The sequence below is a fragment of the Netta rufina genome (assembly GCF_964035555.1).
Source record: "Netta rufina genome assembly, chromosome: 4".
NCBI classification, from domain to species: domain Eukaryota; kingdom Metazoa; phylum Chordata; class Aves; order Anseriformes; family Anatidae; genus Netta; species Netta rufina.
Window position 1 is genome coordinate 21611854 of NC_140127.1, and position 25579 is coordinate 21637432.

Below are 25579 nucleotides of genomic sequence, written 5' to 3' on the forward strand. Positions count from 1 at the left end.
TAATAGTACAAATGTTAGCGATGTGATCAGTTACTCTGGTAGCAAATGCTGAAATAAGAAAAGCAACCACAAGAAAACATATCAGCAATATATTATCAGTCTTCCTTGACTGCTGAGTAATAACTCTTTCTTTCCCCTTTTCTCAGCATTCATGCTTCTGTGCACATCTTCACTTCTTTGTTTCTTATGCCTCATAACTGTATTTACATAGAATCATAGATTGGTTTGGGTTGGAAGTGACATTAAAGACAATCTGGTTCCACGCCCCTGCCGTGGGCAGGGACACCTCCCGCCAGACCCAGCTGCCCAAAGCCCCATCCAGCCTGGCCTTGAGCACCTCCAGGGATGGGGCATCCACAGCTTCTCTGGGCCTCCCCTGAGCCTCTGAGTGAAGAATTTCTTCTTAACCTCTAATTTCAATCTCCCCCCTTTCAGTTTAAAACCACTACCCCTTGTCCTATCACCACACCCCCTGACAAAGAGTCCTTGCCCAGCTTTCCTGTAGGCCCCCTTCGATGCTGGGAGGCTGCTAAAAGGTCTCCCTGGAGCCTTCTCTTACCCAGGCTAAACAAGCCCAACTCTCTCAGTCTCTCTTCATAGCCTTTCTTTCAGCTGCATCTTTTTAAGATCCTCCTGATGAATCTGACCTCGCTTCCATTTTCTGTGTGGTTCTTTCCTGAAATTCAGATCTCTGAGGAAATCCTGAGCTATGCCAGTTGGTCTTGGAAACATCTCTTTCACCATTCCTTAACATCAGAAGTATTTATAATCTTGATGGCCAAGTGTAAATTCTCTGAAATTCTCTTAGATTTGTTTTTCTTTGCAGAATACAATTCTAATTTTACTACCGTCAGCTGTTGTTAAGCCTACAGTTCCCATGCATCAGAAGATTTGGTTAGATCTTTTCAGAGTGTCAGCCTGATGGCCTATACCAGACTCCCACCATATACGCATCATTAGGACAGCCCTTTGGAATCTCATGCCCTTCCTCAATGGCAAGTTCAGCAACACTCAAACCTTTGAGGTCCAGAAGATCCAAAAAAGTTATTGGAAAAAGATCTGCCCAGCTGTTCCCTCTTACGGCTGCCACTAGCCAAAAGAATCATCAACACGATTTTCAATTTCATTAACTGTGAATGCTGGGAAGATGTACCAAAACACACCTGCAGACCTGCAATCATAATGTAACAGAATCTGATATTGGGATAACTGCAAAACACACGATAATATTGCAGAAAAACAGGGACGACTCCTTTTGTGTACAGATTTCTGCTCCACGTGTCTGTAACCAAAGGAAGAATGCATATTCTTGTTTAGGTACTAAATACTACTTCAGAACTGAGTTCTGTCAACAATAAAACAGACGGATTTCCTGGCTATGAAATTTTTTAGCAGCAAAGCAGGATTTAAAGAGACATTGGCATGGTTAATGAGGGGTAGATAATTGCTAGATGGAATACTGTGGGAAAGAGTGAAGAAGCTGTAAATGGTGGTATGGCAGTAAGATGAATATTAATTCATCAGATATGTGGCTGGTTTTGATAAGTAGGTTCAGGGTTTGCCTAGCAGGTAACAAGCAGCTCCTATCAGTCGAGCTCTTTCAAATCAAGTTTTATCTTAGCATAAAGAAGGATGTTAAACAGGTAAAAGGGTCTAACACTACTTCCTGAATGATGTGCATTATGTAAGAATGCAGAATTCAAGTGTATGTTACAGATGTAGATGTTAGAGAGAACAGATTTAAAAATGTCTTGACAAGTACCTTACCAATGTACTTCTTGGTTTTCAGAGATCTGAATGCCAGTAAATTCACCATTCTGGAAGGATAAGAGAGTATTAGGTTCACAAGAATGCTGTCTTCAGAAATTGGCAGAAGTTGGAGAGGAAGCAGGCAGGTGCCCAAGCAGCTGATAAGCTTGTAATTTCTGCTCACAGAATCCCTCAGCAATGGACATTCTGCTAGCAATATCTGCTTTTCCGTAGCTGTGAAAAATGGGTCCAAGTTTCAAATCATTTATCTAACCAATTCAGAATGACTGCCCTGAGGCCATGATCTCATACTCCTCCCTCTCTTTCTTCTTTTCATTTTATTACATCCTAATATCCTTTGATTTTTTTTTGTTTTGTTTTACGACAAATCTCCATCAGTGAAAGATTTTCAATGAAGAACAAAATACTCCCCCATATTCTAGTGCCAGTGCAAATATTTCCTGTATGCCTAGTTAGCCTTTGTAGATGTGGGCAGGGTCAACTAAGTCGCATACATTTATCTGGATAGCCTAAATCTTGGAAGCACTGTCAATATTGCCTCCAAAGGGATGGAAACTGGTATGGATTTGCTTAAGTTTGAAATCATTTTAGTCACAATCGTTGACATAGCCTCAGCTTCAAGCCTGCACAAGAAGTGCATGCAAACCTAGTAATATAACTTAAAATAAATAAATAAATAAATAACTCTGCAATGAGCTGTACTTCAGGAATAACTTGCTCAATTAACCTTCATGTTTTGACTATTATCTTTCTGATGTCACATTAGGTCAGGGATAGCAGTTTAATGGCTTTAAAAATAATTCAAATAACTACATGGATTCTAAGATACCTTAAAATATATTGACCTTTTCAACAAAATAGCCATTTGAAGCTTAACTGTAACTTCTAGCTCACATTCTGCAGGAATATTGATCACTTTTATAAGACAAGCTTCAGTAATCTTAGAACACATTAAAAACAAAAAGTTACTGGCGTGCATGTAAAAGATAGGCTGCTTGAATTTCAAGAACAAAGCTCCTAGAACAATTAATACCACAAACTTCATGACAGCATTTTGAAATAGGAAAGCACGCATGTTGTGTTGATCTGTTTTTAAGTACCATATTCTTGTTTCACCTCCTTTTGCCTCCAAGAGGACTGCAATGAAGATGGAGAAGAAAGCCTAAGAAGCACATGAGTGCTGAGTGTGCTCCAGTTGTACACACTGTACATGACACTGGTAGATTGCCCAGATTAACAGATGCGGGACCTCCTTCAGGGAGGCTGACATGACAAATCCCTCAGAATATGATGCCAAAAGTCATATATGGAACTTAAACAAGCTCAGAGAAAAATACTTCCTTTTAGAATGATTTATTAAGCAATAACCCAAACCTTCGGAGGTGAGAATTTATCTATAAACTCTATGTCTGGAAAACAGTTCTGATGTTTTCTATACAAAATCTGCTGGCATTCACTAAATTATTAATGTATTTAAAACTCTGCAACAATGATGTCCAACTTTTTCAAAGAAACTTCTAATCCTGCCAGTATGGCCAGTATGCACAAACTTACTGGCTTTTGTAGGATCTTAGAAAAAAGCTTGAGAGCTCAACAAATAAAAGTTAGAATAATCAACAAAGTATTTCCACTCATTCACTGTAATTATGCAAAAAAAAAAAAACTAGAGTTTTGCCTTTCTGAGGGAAATGCAATCCACAACTTCTTCAGAAGAGCAGAGATACCCAACAGCTACACGGAAGGGAAAGAAATTGTGTTTTGATGCCAAGCTTCTGTTCTTACCTACCAGGCAAGAAAGAAAACCTTACGTACATTCAACGAATAGTTAATCCTGAGTTCATAAACCCGTAGGATAAGTCACATTTCTCATCATTATGAATAGTCCCATTAACTCCAATGAGGTCTGCTTATAGTAATGGGCTATTTAAAGCAGTGAGCAGTTTTCCTAGGTGAATGCCAGCATCATTCAAGAACTGGGATCTGGTGAGGATAGTATGTTCTGGTTTTGTGTTTTGTTCATCACAACCTGTTGCTCCTTACCTACATCAGTGATAAACATGATGCACAAAAATGCATTTACCTGTAAAAACTGTACCATTGAAATTCAGTCAGGAAACCTGAAAGCACAGCAAAGAGGGACACAGTACAGAGGACTGGTTGTAATTCTAGCTTTGATTCAAAGCTTTATCGGATTTGTCAGACTTTAACAGCGTAGTAGCACAGCTATTAACGTCAGGCCGTAAATTAACAATACTCACACCTGCAGTCTGGTCCTTAGAGTACAGCACCTGTGCCTGCCAGGACAGTATTGCTTCCCTGGCTTTAAACTGTATTTTCTATTCTGCTGTGAGCATTTAACATACTGACTTCCAACTACATTTATAAAATCGTTTCTCAGCCAAATCTCCCATGTTCAGTGGAAACAAAAATGCAGAGAAAAGCACCAGAGAAGATTAAGGTATTCACCACTTCCATAACATCTCCAATGAAACGAGGACCCATGACATGGTCTGAGTTATGTATGTTTCATAACCCCATGGGACTTTCAAGCCATCAAAATTTCATTAGCCTCACAGCAGTCCTAGTACTTTCTTAAGCTGGACTGCTGGCCTCACTATCAATAAATAAATCAACTGTAATCCTTTTAGTGACTAAACTCTTCTTTGAAGTAGCATCAAACATCAGATACTCCTTGCAGGATTTTAACCAGTGTGTCTTTTCTAACATATTCAGCTTTCTCATACACAAAATATAAACTCTACCTTTAATCTCATGGAGGGACTTTTGCCATATTGTAACCAGATATATGGAGCTCTAAAAAAAATAAGTTTATTAAAAAAAAGCATACCTAAACTATCATTCTTCTGAGGCATTGACCCCTTTGATAAAGTATTGATACAACTCTCATAAGGAAATTGTGTGTGTGTATGTATAAACACATACATAAAAGATCATTAACCTAGGGTTTTGCAAAATACTCAAGACAGTTTCAGCACAGATCTTTCAAAAGAAAAATCAGGACTGCTCAACAATTTTTTCTAGACTGCTTTGCAGCTGAAATATCAATAGCCATCCAACAACCCCACTGTCAAAAGGAGGTAAGCATGTACTCCTAGCTTCCTTTTTCAAAGCTTGCTTCTGACTCAAAATAAACTTTCCAAGCATGAGACAAAACGCTTTTGAATATGGACAGCTGACTCCTCAGGTAACACGCAGCATTAATTCCAAGATAAAAAGCAAAATCCCATTTGAGGCAGCCATCTCGCACAGGAATCCAGCTAGAACCAGCCAGCACAGGAAAGGCAGTGACTACAGCAGCTTCAGTTTTGTGTTCTCAAATTGATGTTCAAACAGTAAATAGGTAGGACAAAGCATTACCGCTTGTAGTTTAAAATACAAGTGGTGCACTATTTTTTTGTACTTTTTTGTTTACGATCACAGAAGTATCATATCATAATAGACACACACACTGCTGCTTACCACGGTGTGTTACAGCTATGGCCAGAGGATAGAAAAAAAATTGTTGCAGCTTATGTACAGCTGAGCAGACATGTTTAATAAATTAATAAACTGCAGCATATATAACCAGGCAATAGCCTTCTCACTAATTTTCATTTACTCATTTTTCCTTTATTCTTCTTTTGAATTTGTTGCATAGGAAGTCATGAAGTTAATAGAACAATCATTTTAATTCTACTGAAGCCGCAAATCTGCAAATAAAAAAAAGTTAAAGATAAATGTTTTCTAAGATTTGTGCACTTTGCATTTAACACCACATCAGGTTCTGTTCATAACCTCAAGTTGAAGTACAAGATTTTGCAAAGCTTTAAGAGTGAATCAAGTCAATTGTATTAACCTCTTTTCATTTAAACACTAAACCTTAATATACAACGGTCATACCCCACATCCTACAAAGCTGTTTAGATTTTTTTTTTGTCCAGGTTTTAATTGCGCAGTAATCCAGTCCCCCAGGCACATCAAAGGCCACACGCCTCTTCACCACAATTCCAATTGCTCTCATCAGCTAGTGAGCTTGAATCACGATCAAATTTGTTTTCCAATCACATGAGCCCTGTTAATAAGCTATTCTCTGTGTTCATTCATCCATTCTAAGATTCTGCAACTTCTTTGAGACGTCTTTAAGTGGAGTTGACAACAAAACCTTGGATTGCAAGCTGGCCTCAGGGATCAACTTTATCACCACTTACTTTGCTGCTCCCCAAAGGGTAACAGGTGACATGGCCCAAGATGAAACAGAGCTAATCTTATTTGTGATTAAACTCTTCCAAAATTACAGCTAAAACATCACACCCAAAGCTTGTATTAGTTAGGATTGATAGTGAATATTGACTTTTCTGGGAAGGGGAGGTAAAAAAATAAGTAGATAAATAATTCAAGGCCACTCCTGGAACTTTTAATGACTTGAAATTATTGAGTGTCAACTGAAACAGCAAATAAAACATTGATTTATATATACGTGCATATGTGTAAGAACTTACCATTTTCACTGTCGGACTTGTTCTCGTGTTCGGTATCAGTCAGAGTGAGGGCTGAGTTGGAACGGCTCGACAGACAGGAACTGCGCCCTGACTTGACCCCCCTGCCCCAAAGTCTCATGGCATGCTCTGGAGACATCACTCCTTCATTTTCAGTATCAGCATCTGACCCTGCACTGATAGAGTAACCTCTGTGGGGGAGCCCCATTTCCGCACAAAATGCCAGTCCTCGACGAGTTGCTGGTTCACAAACTCCTAACTGCCTTAGGGTAAAATTCTGTCCTGATTAGGGGAAAAAAAGATAACAAAACATGAGAATTAAAAAAAAATTAAAAAAAATACAAAGCTAAAAGTAAAAACTCTTCATGTGTGTAATTTTCTCAGGCATCACACAAGGTGTTTTGTCAAAACTGCATATATTACAATCAAGTGGTTCCTTTTGTCTCCAGCTCTCAGCAGCACCCCTTTTCATACATACTGCCTTAGCACTGTTTTGTCAACTGCTTCAACACATTAAAAGTGTTCCTGGGTAGGAGGGAAACAGAACAGAATCTGCAAACTGAAAGAAGCCAATTCAGCACATGAAAGGATTGAAAAGAAATGGCAAGCTTTTCTTCTCTACTTTTTTTTTTTTTTTTTTTTTTAATTTTTTTAAGTGTGAAAGCAGTAGAAGGTATTTGTCATGATTACCTTTTTTTCGTCCAGGCTAGAAGCCTAAGCAACAGGGTATTTTTCTGTACACCTAATGTAACAATGGAAAAACTAAATGGGAACACAACTAGCTTCATCTTTAATAGATCCCTGCCCTCATTTAATACACAAATGTAAATAAATCGGAAACACATCGTAAGACTGCCACCCATTACCTGCAGAACTGCAGTATGTTATTTTTTGTCTCTCTGAATCCTGAGAAACGATTTAAGCTTTCACTGCTGAAGCAGAGCCTGCACATTTTAAACAGACTTTTAGCCTCTGTTTTGGGGCAGAGCAAGAGACATAAGTGAATCCCAAATGATTGTATTAATAAATTAGGTGCAATAAACTCATGACACTTCAATAACTTAAAGTCTCTAAATTATGTGACACTCAAAAATGACTGCCTTTTTAATGGCTGTGTCTTCATCCTGCTTTTATGTCTGCAGATTTAAGACACCGTATGATATATAGACACTTGGCAAGCTCATTTGCATGCCTATACCCACAGTGCTTTTCCACTCTTGCTCACAGTTATTTCATAGCTCTGGGAACAAATTACAATACATATTCAACCCTTGAATCTGACGGGCATCCTAATTTCTCCAAAATTAGTTAGTGTAAAAATACATATTAGTAATTTCTTTAAAGCTTATAATACAACAGACTCCTTTCGATTAGAAATTAATAGAATTGCAGGAGTATGAATACAGAAGTGTAATTCCTGAAATATTAAGAGTGAATGCCCTGGCCATTTACGCGTTTTAAGTGAGCCAGTTAATTACTTTATTGCTGTGGTCACGCAAAGTTGTTGCTGAAAGTTTCTTTGCAGTCAGAACCATAAATTAATTCCAACAATGACTTTCATAAGCAATGAAAATCTTTACTACAATTAGGTACAAAGCTAACTACATTTATCATGCTGCTGTGAATAAGGCTTAGAGTGAAAATGAAGCTGGAGAGGTGCACTGCAAAATAAATGCAAAAGCAGCAAACGCATCTATGACTGTGGCTGAACAGCATGAGGAGTTTAAGACGGGGGATTACCACGTGCACTGACAGTACCTCGTCATTTTAAAACTGTCATGCCATGTGACATCATGCCAGATATTCAGGCGTACTGAGAGCTGAAACTCAGATGAGAAGCAAACAGGCCAAACAAACCACCCAGTCGTAACGGGGTTAGGGCAGAACACATGAAAGCATCTACAGTGCTTCCTATTTAGCATTTTGGCAAATATATGCTAAGGATGGCAGCTTAGCACGCTGGTGTCATGTGTTTGATAAATTATGACAAGAATCTAGGTTTCCAAACAGCTCCTGAAGCCAGAACCAGACACAGGAGGAGCCCATGTGCAGGTGTGTGAGCATGTCTGCATAGGCACTCACACCCAGAATGGCTGCTGCATGCTCACTGCACGGCTCAGAAAAGCAACATTTTAGGAGTAAAATAGAAAAAGATGCTTAGGCTTTATGCCTGGCTCCCTGTCACCTCCCAGACCTGGATTTTCAGGCTTGCAGGCCCGAAAAGTGGGGGAGATTGGGGGCTGCAGCACCCAGCTCTGCAAAGCACATCCCTGCACACCCAGCAACCCTGGGGAGCCATCTGTGCAGACACAGCACTTCAAAGAGACCACTGAACCTTTTTTTAATCGTTATTGTTTTTTTAGATTGTAATTTTTACTTTTTAAACTGCTAGGCAAACTGTTATTTGTAACAGAAACTGCTTCAGGCACTCGCTCTACAGGAACACCCATGGTCACTGCCTAGGAGGCTGGCTCCCAGGCACAACAATGCCTCCCAACCACTACTAATGGATTTTATTTGTCCTTTATTTTACCACAACCTGCCTCCACAGACAACATTTCCTGCTTTCTGCCTTTTTTCCCCCCTCTTCTGAATGAGAAGAAAGGGAAAATGGCATGTCCCAGCACCAAAACAAAGCTCCAGTGCAACTGTAAAGATAGAAAAGGGGGCTGTTTACTGCTCTTCCATCACGTTCAACATATTAAGGCTTTTTTGCTATACTGAAGTTTTACAGCGTAGCCCAGAAATGTTGTAACAACCGCTTTAGAGACATCAGGCTCAATCATCTCCTGAATTAAAGCTTTCCTAAAAGCTCTACTAAGAGGATTGTACTCTGTGTAAGTTGCCTACACAAATGAAAAATAAACAAAAAGTTGACACGGAAAAATGTGTATTTATGCAGTAATTTATGTCCCAGAGGAAATCATACATACGCAATACAAAAGTTTGACATAAGATTCCCTGACAATAAGAACATGTAGTCTAGAAACATTCAGGATCCAGGGGAGGCTGAACACAGCTGGGACACAGAATTAGTGGGCAGGAGACTGGAAGAGCGGCTTTTACCTGCTAGGGAATGATACTACCAGAAAATTGGAAAGGAAGGTTGTAGGGCTCAGCGGAAAGGAGTATGAGGACAGGATGTTCTCCCTGCTGCGTTCTTAACATTTCTAATTAACCTTTCCAGGATGACTTGGATGGGAGGGATTTAATCATCAGTTTCTTACACTACACACACATTTGCAATTTCTCCCACTGACGATTGGTGCCTCAACATTTTCTAAGAACTTAAAAACAACTTGGTGGCTGAAATGAACTCATTTCTGAGAAGAAAACACAGAAGAAAGAGTAAATAGGTGTTTATAATGCTTTGTGGTTGTTTTTCCTTTCCTTTACAAGAAGTATGAAGTGAAAAATGGAGAAAGAAATTAGACAGTGTTTTGAAGAAAGTTATTTGGAAGACAATGCTGGGATTTGGGGACGATCCAGAGTGATGTTAGGTTTTAAAAACTGACAATAATGCTGTTACTACCACTACTGTTAGATATTGCCATCTCTCTTGGCTTGGAATACCAATTTACAGTTAGTGTAAGGAATGCTGACACCATCCACTTGTTCAGATGAACAAAATTAACATTACAACTAGAGAATAACTTCTACAGGAATCGCTGCTAGAAGTGCAGCATTTGCCAACAGTAAGAGTACAGACCCACCTGAACAACCCATGTACGATTGGTGCACCTCTTTACCTACATTAAGTAAATACAAAGAAGTATACAATATACTTTTGATATACATAAATTTTAATTTGTTATATATTTACAGGCATGTGTATATGTATGTACGTATATATATGATCATGTGTGTGTATGTACATATACACACACATAGTACTTTTATATATATATATATATAAACTTCTCTGCCAGGACCACACAGGTTGTATTTATCTAGAAATGTAAATAATTTCTTTAATTGAATACTGCATATATAAACAAGTTCAATGTATGCAGAATTTACACATGATTTTAGGTCAGAATTTCACAGTTGTAATTAAGTGGCAATCTGTTGTACCTGTGCCATATTTGGTTCACTGGCCTACACTGGAGAAGTTATTCAAAGACTTCCACAATAACTTAAGCTTCAAGTTGGAAATGCTATCTGTGGAAAAGGATTTTTGAAGAGGACTTGTGAATAAAATAAAAAAAGGTCACACGGTTTTTCAGGTGTCAGTACTTGCTCTAAGTTGGATCTGCACTAACACACGGATATTCTCTTAAAATGACAAACCATGAAAATGGGACAAGAAACTAACAGAAGGTATGAACAAAAAATACCCAGCAGAGAATTTGTCAGCACTTCCAGACACCACCACTGACTTTAGCAATCCATTACCCACTGTGAAAGCCTGCAAGTCAGGCTTCAGCAACAACTGAACAACAAACAGGTTTGGAAACAAGTGAAAGAAAACACCTCTGAACTAAAGAGCCTCCAGAGCATCTGCCTAGTTAACATAAACACATACACACACACCCCTCTTTCAAACCAAAGAAGTTGTAGTTCGAGTGCCTTTGCTGCCTTTGGTTTTGTCACAACAAGACAGAGCTAGTACCAAAAAGGAAGAAATCCCAAACCCATCCACATCCAGGCTCAGCCTTGTCTTTTAGGTATGGTTCTGCTCTTGCTTAATGTTCTGATGAAGTTTCATTCCCCTTCTGCTGCCTCTGTGTCCTTCATTACTTGTTAGTCCTCATTCTGAGACTTCACAATATTCTTCCTTCGTACCCTGCCTTCTTCTGCCTGTAACACTTTCATACCATCCAAAACCAACACCAAACACATTTTCTCTATAACAACTCTGTAGTAATGCATTACAGAAAAATATTAAATTTAGAAAAATAAATTGTGAAACAACTAGAGCAACACAGATGCAAAACAACATATGATCACGGTGCATGAGAGAACTAGTCTTCTCACTTTTGTCTCCCTTATATTTCTGCTTCCCTACTTATTTATTTATTTATTTTAAATAAAAGAAGACTGAACTAATTTATTTAGGGAGTAAATGAAGAAGAGTGTTTTTCTCATTTCTATTTCTTTGTCTGCAGACCAGAGCATACAAACAGTTCCTCTTAATACAATGCTTGTAAGCAGCACTGATGTCATTGATGTTGTTTTCTGCTGTTTTGATATTGGGAATTACTTGCTTATTTTTGTACCCTGCTCAGCTAATATGCACAATGGGCACATTTCTTCCATTTGGAATTCCATACCTGGAGCGCATTCTCAGTACTTCTGAATACTTTCTGTAGAGCAACAGCTCTACAGAAGCTACACCACGTCTATGCCACGTCTCTGAAACACTTCACCACTCCTGTAGGACATAAAGCTCCACACTGCTGGTTCAACAGCAGCTTGCCTTCCCAACTCATCTACCTGACAGCTACAAGGAATAGCTCTGCTAACTGCAAGTTGGCTGGACTGATCACTTTGCTAATTCCTAAAAAAAAAATAAAAAAATAAATATAGCATTAAATCGTGTGCAAGTAGAAGATGGAAAAAGAAGTTTCTTTGTACAGAACAATAAGCAGGAGACTGTTCTGTTCTCCAACAGTCACTGCTGGACCACTAAGACGACGTTTTCTTCATAGATGCACAAAGCAGAGCTGTACTGGCTTAGCAAGAATCCCAAGCAGTCCTATGGGATCTGAAACATTACTTACCACTAAGTATCAATTCTGATTGGATTCTCAATGAAAAAAATATGTAATTTTGTTGTAAATAAAATATGTTTTTTTTCTTCTTCATTTAACAGGGGCAAAGAGAACATAACAGTCTTTCTAAGGCACTACTTTCTAAGGAAAGGTCTTGAGAAAAAGAACATAAAAATGGAAGCAAATGCATTTTAAGAAAACAAGTTTGCTGGAAATGAAAGGATGAAGATTTCAGAAAAGGAACTGGCAAAAGACAGAGGCCCTGCATGCTCTACAAAGCTCTGATAAGAAGAGTACAAATGCTGTCTTTAGGATTCTGAGTTAAGCAGGTAGAATACGGTTACAGAAAAGAGAGAATGAGAAATAGATGTGATACCATTCGTTCTGTCACACAAACACCATGGTATATTTACTAAACAGGAGCTTTCAAAGCTGGACTTGCAGAGTTCTCCTTGCCAGGATGCAAGAAACTGCAGTAAAGACTGACAAGTAATAAGCTTTGCCTGTGTTAACAAGTCTTTTGATCTGCCTTTTATTTTTATTTTTTAATTATTTTCTTCTGATTTTTTTTTTGTTTTATGAAAGTTATCTATGAAATTTAAACCATCCTAATCTACCGAGTCACATTTTTATCGTTTTAATTCCTGTGTTTTAATCCTAACTCATCACAACCTTGTTCCTCATAACTTCTTATCTTCTCAACATTTCAGTTCCAGTTTTCCATCTTAACCACTTTTCCTTGCCATTATCTGATTTAGAGTGGAGCTGCAAGATGCATATGAAAGAACGCAGCTTCTCAGAAAATCTAGTATACTACATAATAACAAACAGCATTAATCTGTGTTATTCTGAGCAAACATTACCCACCCTGCTCTCCCATTCCTTATGGGTTTCCAAGAGCGTGGGGGGAACAAAGCCACCATTGCAGAGACTCACGAGCTACACAGAGTTCTCTGAGCTGCACTTACTCTGCCACTTTTGGTAGAAGAGTTCTTAATGAAAAGACCCCAAAATTAAGCCACTTCTATAAAGATACCTACTCTTATTATTTAGAGGGAAATAAATGATACTTGATACTTAGACTAGCCACGTATTCATGCTGGCAATAAGCTACAGAATCACAAGGAACACGTCTTTAAACACTAGTCTAGGAATTTTTTCTTTTAAGAAATAGAGCAGAACAGATGCAAGTGGAATGAAGTTCCTTCCTGACACTAGTTTTCCAAATCAGGGTTCAAACATGAGGACTCCTCTGCGTGCTACAGGGGACTCAATTTTATTCCCTGAGGGTGGCAGGGGATCCTCAGTACTAATCCACAGACGAGAACATAAGAAGCCCTTCTTAATCCAGTGTAAGGATAAAGGACTGATCATCAAGCCCTTCCGAAGGTACTGCAGAATAAGATTAAAGTCAATTGAAGATAATTTCACAATTGCACAATTCAAAGCTTCAAGCTACAGCATCAGCAATCATGTTGCAGAAAACGAATTACTAATGCAAACATTACAGTTCCAAATGGTTGGATTTCATATAAAAAATGGTTTTCTGAATATAATTAGGTAACAGAGAATCCAAATTAAGGGCAACTAGCACGGCTGTCCAGAACATGGGTGGCAAGGAAAAAAAAAAAAAAGAGGATTCTGTGGATTTAAAAAAGAAATACAACACCATGAGTAGCAAGGAATGCAAAGTCTTGATCATAACCAGGATGACAGTATAGACATTTTTAGGCCTCTGTCTTAAACTTTGGATCCTGGGACCAGTGCGAATCATCAACTTCTCAGCATCCATTTATTACAAAATACAAATAAAGCCTAAATTTGATAGATGTGAAGAAAATATGACCCAAGGGTGTGCAATGCAGAGATGATGGATATCCAGTCTACAGAGAGCCTAAAAACACAGACCTGACAGGTATGAACTGCCACATTAAGGTCAGTAGGATGCTAATGACATGACATATGGCTTGAAATGGGGAAAGAAGGTGAGGAGGAAGGAGGCAGCAAGGAGGGAAGCGTGCACAAAAGAGCTCAGGCTCACTGCTGTTCCTCCAGATGTGGAAGAGAGAACCCTGCACTATTACGTCTGCCTTTTCAGGAGAAAAGGCGCATCTGCCACCCCAAGTGAGTGGACAGACCCACAGAGGGACATCTCACAGCATAGTAGAAAACTTGATTAGCTCAAGAGGCTCTGAACTAGTGTAAAGAAACGTATATATCTTATTCAGAGTAGCCCCATATGTTCCCATTTGCACAATTTCATAAACAAGTACACCACATCCACAGGAATCTTAAGCATCATAAACAGAACAGGCCCTTGGACTATCACTGCAGGTGAGCACAAGGAACAACAGGAATAACAGACCCAAGGACTTCTGTAGAAAGCCTCTATTACTCCCTCTCTCAAGCACACTTCCCTTCACATAGCCACAACAGGGGCCACATCCTGCTTAATTTATATTTTCTAGCAGGGTGTCCGTCATGCTGAAGAAAAGAAAGGGTTTATGGCTCAGACAAATTTGTGGCATGGCAAATCAAAACCGTACAAACATGGAACATGAGGGACATGTTCTGACGGCCCTTCCATTTCCTCTTCTGGCTTTAATAAGCTAAGTAGCACTAAGTACTGGCGCTCAAGCCAGTAAGTTTTAACATTTTTGACTACTTTCTGAAAGTATCGACCATCCAAGAAATTATTCCTACTTTACATCTGTTTCACTTTCCATATAAATTTACTACTGATGGAACAAGTAGTCCCTCACAGGCTGGCCTACAGTCCTGAGCCTCAGCCCAAAGTGCTAAATAAATCAGCAGATGGGACTCCTCAGCCTCTGCATCCCTTGCCCACCCGGTCTCTGACGGCACGCTTCTCCAGCTTTGATCTCTCCATCAATATTAACACCCTGAAGTCATCTTTCAAAGTCATGCATGTGATCCATTTATCCCCCCAGTCCTCTGGTCAGATTTTATTATGAAGAGGAGCGACGTATACATCTCACTATATGAGCTGCAGAGAGCTGCAAGAGCAATTGCAGACCTTCTACAATACCTTCCTTTGCATGGCTGAAAGTCCTTGTGAAGGCCCCGCGTTCACCTTAAAAATCTGTAATCATTAAGATCAAGAACTTAATTCTCTTATTTTACAGTAAGAGACTAGTCAAAGACAAGGCTTTTACTCTGTGGACCAAGGCCATGTAGAAATGCCTGATCAAGCAGTGTGCTGCCAATAACCAAGGTTGATTTTTCCCTGGAGAATCACAATTGCCCTTTGTCTCCAGATCCATAGCTCATCTGCGGACCATGACCCACAAGGGGCCAATTTCCACTAGATGAATACCTTAGAGAAAGCATTTGTATCACTGAGCATGAGCTAAATATACTCCTAACCAAATGAAAGTGAAATGTTTTTCTTAGTACTACTCTGTAGCTAATAGAATAACTTTAAAAGTCAACAGATCCTTATCACCTGGAACCTGAAAACCAATTAACTTCTTATTGTTGCTTTAAGAAGTAACTAGTATAGCAATGTAAGATGATAACATTACTTAGCACTTACAGCGCTTTTCATCTTCAAAGAATTTTGCAAACATAAACTAATTAATCTTCCCAACACGCCTGCGAGGTGGTAAGTGTTATTCCTGTATTACAGAGACGAAAAAAAAAAAAAGCAAAAAACTTGTGGCAGGAGGTTACGTGCTTAGCTCAAGGCCACAAAATTACCCAGAACACAGTGGCACTATGCTTCTTACAAAAGGTAGCCACTCAAATCAGGCAGATACTGCAGGCGGCTGTGTTTTAGCATAACAAGTATCTGCCAGAAGTCCAGTAAGGACCCATTCTGCACTGCAGCTCCCCACATAAAACTGCACTGCCAAGGGCTGCCTCAGATTCTGGGAGACGGCATTTGCAATGTCACTGAATGGTGATTAATTTGCTCATCAGGAGATCACAAAGTCACTTGCGCATCATTTCATACACTCCTGTAAACAATCTGCAAGGCAGGCTGATTCAGTTCTAGCGAGAAGCCCTTGCCTGCTCAATAGCCAAAATCAGCTCGTCAAAAAGGCGCAGGTACTGGAAGGTCAGCAGTGCTCTCACCTGCCCTCCCAATGCCTCACACAGGCAAGTCTGAAGTACGTGAGCTTCAGGTTTAAAGCCAGGACCATTCAGATCCCTTAATCCTAGAGTTGACATTTATAGTGACTAAAAAGATTAATCATTTTGCTATCCAAATAAGTCATTTTAAGTAGCTAATATTTAAAAGCAATAAACTTTGGAGTCCTATTACATTAAGCTAGGAGTTGCAATTCATGCCTCATGTTTCTGAAGTCTTAAAAAATGAATCCCTGACAGTGTTTAACATCTTAAATAATAAAATAAAATTGTCCTAGCATATATAGCACTACTTCAGGTCCTTCTTTTGCTGAATGGTAAGATTTTTCCAGCACCAAAATCAAATCATCATGGGAGGGACATCTAAACAGTAGCTACAGTTCATCAGCACAGTGTAACGTACTCTGCATGGCTTTGTTTTTTGGCAGCCTCCTATCAGTGATCCAGCATGTTGTAAAGGAAAGAAATTCTTTTTCTTTGCTTCTTTGTTAAGTACAGCCCCTCTTTTTGCAGCTCCATGGAGTTATTAGACTCCCAAGTATTTCAGAAGAGTGAAGACACAAAAAGATGCACACAAGTACCTTCTCTCCTACAAAACTGAAAGGGACAGCATGAAAAGAAATTCACGTTGAGGCTTTGCTGACAACCAATTGTGCTGAATGATAAACACAGTGAACTCATTCTCGCTGCCAGGTATAAAGACCATCTAACTACCTCCAGGCTAAACTACAGATAACATCAAGCTTTCAAAAAGTAAAAATTTAACAAAACCTGCACCACCTCATCGCCTCTTCTATTAGCAAAAGGTGTCCTGCAGCTCAGCACTTCACTTCATGCAGTTCACAAACAGTGCTGTAACTATTTTGTATGAAAATATGAGCACGCACAAAGCTACAGTGTATCCTGCCACCTGTGCTCATGGTTAGCCTCCCGTTCCCACACAAAATCTCACTGACTTGATATGTCGATTACGTTGTAAGATCATTGTACTGTCTTGCAACAACAAAAATCTTTGAAATACAATGATGGTTACTTAACAAGTACTGCATATTGCTCTCCCTTTCAAAATGTATCTGTATAAATAAAGACAAGTTTTTGCATGCCAGTATTTTTCTTGCTAACACAATGCATCCACATGAAAAGCTTTTCAGTTCCTGTGAGTCCTGCTGGTTTGATTCACGACCAGCTTCAAATTGTTTGCAAATTATAATATTAATAATTCCAATTATTTTTTCCAAATGCAATTTAAAAAATACAATTTACTATCTGTAGTTCTACAATCCTTCCCTCCTAATCCATAGTCATGCAACACTTGCAGATATTTTTGCCTAGCACTCTCTGTGGTGGTTTTACTCAGGTGGGCAGCCGAGCTCCACCACAACCGCTCTCTCACTCCCCCTCTCCTCAAAGAGGAAGGGGGAGAAAATACAACACAGAGAACTCGAGGTTTGAGATAAGAAAGGTTTAATTAAAGGGAAAGGGAATGGGAGAAAAAAACAGAGACAAAAGAAGCAATCAGTCCGCGCGGAAGCACAGAGAGAGGAAAAATTATTCTCTACTTCCCATCAGCGAGCGGTGTTCGGCCACGTCCTGGGAAGCAGGGCCCCAAACGCGTAGTGGTTGTTCAGGAGGAACAGCCCCCTCCCCCACGAGAGCCCCCCCTTTTATTGCTGAGTGTGACATCAGGTGTTATGGAATATCCCTTTGGTTGGTTTAGGTCAGCTGCCCCAGCAATGTCCCCTCCCCATCACTTGCCCACCCCCAGTCTGCTGGCTTTTGGGGGCTTGGAAGGAGTCCTGATGCTGTGCCAGCACTATGCAGCAATAGACACAACACTGGAGTGATATCAGTGCTGTTCCAGCTACGAGTGCAGAGTACAGCACTGTGTGGGCTGCTGCAGGGAAAAGGTGACTCCAGCTCAGACAGACCCAACACAACTTCCACCCCTTATTCCATAACATTTGTGTCACAATCAGGTACAGTTTAGTATATAGATGTTCTCATCACCATTGTTTTCTGTCCATTGAAGCATTTTTATGTCTGTACTTCTCTTTATTCTATAGGTCTTTTCCCAAAATGCTCATAAAAACTGTTGATGGTTTCGCCTTCATCTGTCAAAGTGGTCACTCAGGGCAGGCGAAGTTGGTTTTCTTGACACCAGCACCAGCTTAGCTCACATCAGTGTTGCACTTGCCCGGTTCCTTGCAAAGTTGACCTGTCATTGGTTCTGCAGTGTCCTCCTACAACACATAACTTGGACGACAGATTAATTTTCTCCCAGTGTTAAATCTCCTTGAGGCACACACTTGATATCCCCATCTTTCTGCATTACCCACCAGGTATACCCTGGTCCTTGGGCAAAGACAATCCCACGAGTGGGTTTGCCTTTTCCCGAGGCAGGGGCAACCCACACCGCCTTCCCCATCCACTTCCCCACACGCACTACAGGGACTTTAGCTTCTCCCACAGTGTGTAGGGGTTTTGTTTCAGCAGGACCAGGACGGTTTTCAGACCCCCTGTTGTTAACTAGCCAAGTGGCCTCTGGTAGATTTATATCCCAATGTTTCCATGTCCCAGCACCCAATGCTCGCAGCATAGTTTTTAACAGTCCATTGTACCTCTCAACCTTCCCAGAGGCTTGTGGGTGATAAGGGATGTGATACACCCATTCAATGCCATGTCTCTTGGCCCAGGAAGTGATCAAATTGTTTCGGAAGTGACTCCCATTGTCGGACTCTATTCTCTCCGGTGTACCATGTCGCCACAGCACTTGCCTTTCCAGGCCCAAGATAGTGTTTCGGGCCGTGGCATGGTTTACAGGGTATGTTTCCAGCCACCCAGTAGTTGCTTCTACCATGGTGAGTATGTACCGTTTGCCTTGGCGGGTTTGTGGAAGTGGTCCGATGTAGTCAATCTGCCAGGCCTCACCATATCGAAATCCAAGCCATCTCCCCCTGTTCCAGGGAGACTTTACCCTCATGGCTCGTTTAACTGCAGCACAGGTCTCACACTGATGGATAACCTGTGTGATGGCCTCAATGGTCAGGTCCACCCCTCGATCACGAGCCCATCTATATGTGGCGTCCCTCCCCAGATGTCCTGATGTTTCATGAGCCCATCGAGCTACAAACAGTTCACCCTTATGTCCCCAGTCCAGGTCCACCTGAGCTATTTCAATTTTTGAAGCTCGATCTACTTCTTCGTTGTTCTGATGTTCTTCGGTAGCACGATTCTTAGGCATATGGGCATCTACATGACGTACCTTTACAGCCAGGTTTTCTACCCGGGCAGCAATATCTTGCCACAGGGTAGCAGCCCAGATAGGTTTACCTCTGCGCTGCCAGTTGTTCTGTTTCCATTGTCGCAGCCACCCCCATAGCGCATTTGCCACCATCCATGAGTCAGTGTAGAGATACAGTACCGGCCACTTTTCTCTTTCAGCAATTTCTAGGGCCAGTTGTATAGCTTTCACTTCTGCATACTGACTTGACTCACCTTCCCCTTCCATGGCCTCCACAACTTGTCGTGTGGGACTCCACACAGCAGCTTTCCACTTCCGATGGCTCCCTACCACACGGCAGGATCCATCAGTGAACAACACATATTGCTTTCTGTCTTCTGGCAACTCATTGTATGGTGGTGCCTCTTCAGCACGCGTTACTTCTTCTGTTGGTGCTCCGAAATCCCTGCCCTCTGGCCAGTCCATAATCTCTTCCAGGATTCCCGGGCGATTGGGTTTCCCCATTCGAGCCCGCTGTGTAATTAACGCTACCCATTTACTCCACGTAGCATCGGTTGCATGATGTGTAGTGGGGATTTTCTCTTTGAACATCCAATGTAACACAGGTAGCCGTGGGGCCAAGAGAAGTTGTGCTTCTGTACCAACAACTTCTGAAGCTGCTCTAATCCCCTCATATGCTGTTAATATTTCCTTTTCAGTTGGGGTGTAATTGGCTTCTGATCCTCGATAGGCCCTGCTCCAGAACCCCAAAGGTCGGCCTCGAGTTTCTCCTGGGGTCTTCTGCCAGAGGCTCCAGGTGAGCCCATGCTCCCCAGCTGCAGTGTACAGTATGTTTTGCACAGCTGGTCCAGTACGGACAGGCCCAAGGGCTACTGCACGAGCTATTTCTTGTTTGAGTTGTTCAAAGGCCTGTTGTTGCTCGGGGCCCCACTCGAAAGAGTTCCTCTTTCGAGTCACTCGATATAGAGGACTCACAAGCTGACTATAGCCTGGCACATGCATTCTCCAAAATCCCACAAGACCTAGGAAAGCTTGTGTTTCTTTTTTGCTAGTTGGCGGAGACATAACTGTTATTTTGTTGATCACATCCGTCGGAATGTGGCGACGTCCATCCTGCCATTTTACCCCCAAGAACTGGATTTCCTGTGCAGGTCCCTTGACTTTATTCTGTTTAATGGCAAATCCAGCTTTCAGAAGAATTTGAATTATTTTCTTCCCTTTCTCAAAAACTTCTTCTGCTGTGTTACCCCATACGATGATATCATCGATATACTGCAGGTGTTCAGGAGCGTTCCCCTGTTCCAGTGTCGTCTGAATCAGTCCATGGCAGATGGTAGGGCTATGTTTCCACCCCTGGGGCAGTCGATTCCAAGTATACTGAATGCCCCTCCAAGTGAAAGCGAATTGTGGCCTGCATGCTGCTGCTAGAGGGATAGAGAAAAATGCATTAGCAATATCAATTGTAGCATACCACTTAGCTGCCTTTGACTCTAGTTCGTACTGGAGTTCTAGCATGTCTGGCACTGCTGCACTTAGTGGTGGTGTGACTTCATTCAGGCCCCGATAGTCCACTGTTAGCCTCCACTCGCCATTGGACTTCCGCACTGGCCATATAGGACTGTTAAAAGGTGAATGAGTCTTGCTGATCACTCCTTGGCTCTCCAGATGGTGAACTAACTCATGGATAGGAATCAGGGAGTCTCGGTTGGTGCGATATTGCCGCCGGTGCACAGTTGTAGTCGCAATTGGCACTTGCTGTTCTTCAATCCTCAGCAATCCTACAGCAGAAGGGTCTTGTGAGAGACCAGGCAGGGTAGACAACTGCTTAATCTTCTCTGTGCTCAAGGCAGCTATGCCAAAAGCCCACCGGTACCCTTTTGGATCCTTGAAGTACCCTTTCCTGAGGTAGTCTATGCCAAGGATGCACGGAGCCTCTGGGCCAGTCACGATGGGGTGCTTTTGCCACTCATTCCCAGTTAGACTCACTTCAGCTTCCAATATGGTTAGCTCTTGGGATCCCCCCGTCACTCCGGAGATAGAGATGGGTTCTGCCCCTTGGTGGCCTGACGGCATTAGGGTACACTGTGCACCTGTGTCCACTAAAGCTTTATATTTTTGCGGTTCCGGTGTGCCAGGCCATCGAATCCACACAGTCCAGTAAATCCGGTTGTCCCTCTCCTCTACCTGGCCAGAGGCAGGGCCCCACTAGTCCTGGTCGGAGTATCTATCAATTATTTCTTCCAAACGTGAAGCAGAAATCTCTTCATCAGGGTCAGGAGTAATACTATTCCTTCTACTGCCTCTGGGGGACTGTTCAACAGAAACTGGGGCAGCAATCCTCCTAGGGGCCCTCTTTGTTGCTGTTGTATCTTTCCGTAGCTCACGTACCCGAGCAGCTAGGGCCGAGGTCGGTTCGCCATCCCACTTCCTCATATCTTCCCCGTGGTCACGTAAATAAAACCACAAGGTACCTCGCGGTGTGCGTCCCGGATTCTCCCTTGTTTGAGCTGGGGACTGCTGGCGCTTGATGGCCGAAAGATTTTTCCGTTTAGGCGAGGACGAAGCTATGTGTTCATCTAACCGTTGGGACAGTTTCTCCACAGCTGAAATGCAGCCCCGTACTGGGGGAGAGAGATTTTCTTCATATTTATGAAGCTGGTTGGACACGGTATCCACAGTTGGCCCCATCCCCTCGTCCCAACCCATGACTGCCAGTGTGCTGGCATGTGTTGGGGGTGCAGCTCGTACAAACTTCCGCCACATGGACGCTGTGCATTGCACTTCATCGGGGTCTTTAGGTGTCTGGGCGTTGTTTAAATCACTATAAAGCATCTCCAGCACAGCTAATTCCCGCAGCTGCTGGAGGCCCTTATCTATAGTGGCCCATTTGTTTACTTGGTAGACAATATCCTCTTTGTGGGGATACCTTTCTTTCACTGCTGTTAGGATTCGCCTCCAGAGGCTGATAACTTGTGCCTCTCTTCCAATTACTCTATCAATGAGTCTTTCTCTAGAAAGGGATCCCAGCTGCTTGGCTTCGTTGCCTTCTAGCTGTTGGGTATTGGCCCCACTATCCCAGCATCGAAGCAGCCAAGTGAGGATGTGCTCACCTGGATGGCGACTGAAGTCTTTCCGTATTTCTCGCAGCTCACTCAGAGATAGAGACCGAGTAGTTTCTGATTCATCTATGATTTCAGTCTCTTCTTTGCGATGTTGCCGTGATAACGCTGCTTTAGAGCCACTTGCCTTTTCCTCTTCTCCCTCATCCATAGAAGGAGCTTCTTCCCTTACCAAACGACCTGATCTCCGTTTCCACTGTTTCGTCTTTACTACAGGGGCGACTGATACCATAGATGGTCGGTCCTCTAGGGTGGTCACAGTGTGTGCTGTCTCATTATCAAATTCAGGAACCTCCCTATCCCCTTGAGGGTGCTGGGCAATGTTAATTGACATCTGATAGGCGTAAGCCAGACCCCAGCAGAGTGCAGCCAGCTGGTGGAGTTCTCTAGTATTGCCAGGGTCAGGGCATACGTCTTTCAAACATTCCACCAGTTTTCTTGGATTTTGTACTTGTTCAGGGGTAAAATTTAGAACCATTGGGGGAGAAAACCGTGATAGGTACCTGCCCAAATCCCCCCACACACCTTGCCACCCACAACTTTGTCTGGGGACAGGTCCTTGAATAATATTCTTAATAAATTGCTTTACTTTGGGGAAGATGACAAACACTAGACCTAGTGACAGGAGGATAATATCTGACCAGGGGTATCCAAGATACTGAAAGGCTGCTGTAATTAGCCCACAGGGAGAAAAGTAGAAGGCACTGTAATTCCTAATATTTTCAATAAGATAATCTCCAGGAGACCAGGAGGATAACAATGCCGGGTTTGAATACCAGACAAAACTGAAGGCCAGTATGTTACAGCACAACATGATAAAAAAAACAAGCACAGACTTCAACACTTTCTCCGATCGGATGTAAAGGAAAAAAGAAAACAGAGAGTGGGCTATATACAACATATCCACACAGAAAAGTATTACCAGAAAACCGAGCATTATGACTACCAATATGTTAGTTGTAAATACTTCAATCAATGCTATTGTTATCTCGACCCTCGAGCCCCACGTTGGGCGCCAAAAAGGACTGTGGTGGTTTTACTCAGGTGGGCAGCCGAGCTCCACCACAACCGCTCTCTCACTCCCCCTCTCCTCAAAGAGGAAGGGGGAGAAAATACAACACAGAGAACTCGAGGTTTGAGATAAGAAAGGTTTAATTAAAGGGAAAGGGAATGGGAGAAAAAAACAGAGACAAAAGAAGCAATCAGTCCGCGCGGAAGCACAGAGAGAGGAAAAATTATTCTCTACTTCCCATCAGCGAGCGGTGTTCGGCCACGTCCTGGGAAGCAGGGCCCCAAACGCGTAGTGGTTGTTCAGGAGGAACAGCCCCCTCCCCCACGAGAGCCCCCCCTTTTATTGCTGAGTGTGACATCAGGTGTTATGGAATATCCCTTTGGTTGGTTTAGGTCAGCTGCCCCAGCAATGTCCCCTCCCCATCACTTGCCCACCCCCAGTCTGCTGGCTTTTGGGGGCTTGGAAGGAGTCCTGATGCTGTGCCAGCACTATGCAGCAATAGACACAACACTGGAGTGATATCAGTGCTGTTCCAGCTACGAGTGCAGAGTACAGCACTGTGTGGGCTGCTGCAGGGAAAAGGTGACTCCAGCTCAGACAGACCCAACACACTCTCCTATGTACATTTTTATCACTTCACACAGCAATTTCATTTTGTAAACACAGGGATGTCTCTCTGAGCAACAGAGAAATTTAACTTCATACATTCAGCTTTAATCCTGAATTCAGTAAGATACTTGGGCATATTCCAAAGCATAAGCATTTAGGCTGCTGAATTCAATTAGAGAAGTTGTATATTTAAATTAGACTGCTCATTATAGTTGGATACTTGGAAGCATAAGTAAATAGGTATCGTCTTCCTCTCTAACACAAACAGCAAGCAATCATATCATCACACTTTGGAAAGTAAACAGTCTCTCATGGTGCTATATCCACTGTCAAGGATGAGATTAGGTATCTTCTCAAACATGCAATGTAAAAATCAAGTATCTAGCTGAAAAATACTTTTCATTAAAAAAACTCAAGGTCTTTATTTACACGTCTGGGTACAAAGTTTAATTACTCACACATTTACCAGTTTTTTTTCATCTTATGTGGGGATTAACAACAAAGTGAAAACAAATAAATAAATCAGAAGTTCTAAAAACAGTAGGCTAAATAATCCTTTCCTGAAGAGTTTAAAAACAAAACCAGTCTTGCGACACATGCAGGAGCTTGAGAAAAACGTAAGGAGACCACAGCAGGTCTTCTCTCTCCCTGAAGTTAACTCCAAGTATGTTGAAAAATGTACTTATAGGCTGTTACCTCAATTTATGCAATTAATCTCAAGCAAGAGAGATTCAGTGGACAAGGAAAGATTCTGTGAGAGGAGCTGATGATTGGGGAACTTCCCCTCTGTAAGAAAAGATTTCCCGGGATAACACTACCACTAAATGGGGCACACCTATCTCCCACAGCAGTATCCCCTTTAGAATTATACCATGGATTTTGGAAGTAGGAATACCGAAAATGTGCAGTGAGACAAATCAGGAAGAAGAGGTGGTAGATTTCTGATACATTAACAAAAAGCTTTGAAGGGCTTTACCCCACAATAGCTGCTGAAATAACTCACTGGCATTTTAAAATAGTGTCTGATTTGAGAGACTCAAGAAATTCATGTAACTGTTCCAGTAGCTTTCCACTGGACACTGGAAATTTGATAATACTTTGTACAACCTGGAAAAAAGAAACGAAGCAGTGGTTATGAAATTTTTAAAAAATTATTTCCCAATTAAAGGCATTTATTAACACTTGATTTTTTTTTTTTTTTGTTTTTAACTTACAGATTTATTTCCTGTTGGATTAGCAGACTATAATGCAGACTCTTAAAGCAGCTACATATCTGCACTCTATTTCTAGACAGAAGCAAAAAAATAAAGGGAAGCATGTTTTATATATTATTTAAAAACCTTTAAAATGACCTTGAACACCTTTTCCACCAAATGCTTCCAATGCCAGAAGCAGTAAATTCTCTCAGTCAAAGATGAATCAAAGGAACACTGTACCTAAGACTGCAAAACAAGCCCTTTCTAAACTGACCCTATCAAACCTGCAAGTAGTCCCTGAAGGTGCTA

At 41.6% G+C, this 25579-nt stretch overlaps 1 protein-coding gene across 4 annotated transcripts in view; it reads right to left on the reverse strand.

Annotated features, from left to right (window-relative positions):
• The window catches only part of TENM3 (teneurin transmembrane protein 3), a 430195-nt gene that overhangs the window by 299312 nt on the left and 105304 nt on the right, over window positions 1-25579 (reverse strand). For all 4 annotated transcript variants that reach the window (XM_084286636.1, XM_084286635.1, XM_084286634.1 and 1 more), the window contains exon 3: window positions 6270-6548. In XM_084286636.1, coding sequence (XP_084142762.1) covers window positions 6270-6548 — 279 coding nt within the window. The remainder of the gene's footprint in view (window positions 1-6269; window positions 6549-25579) is intronic.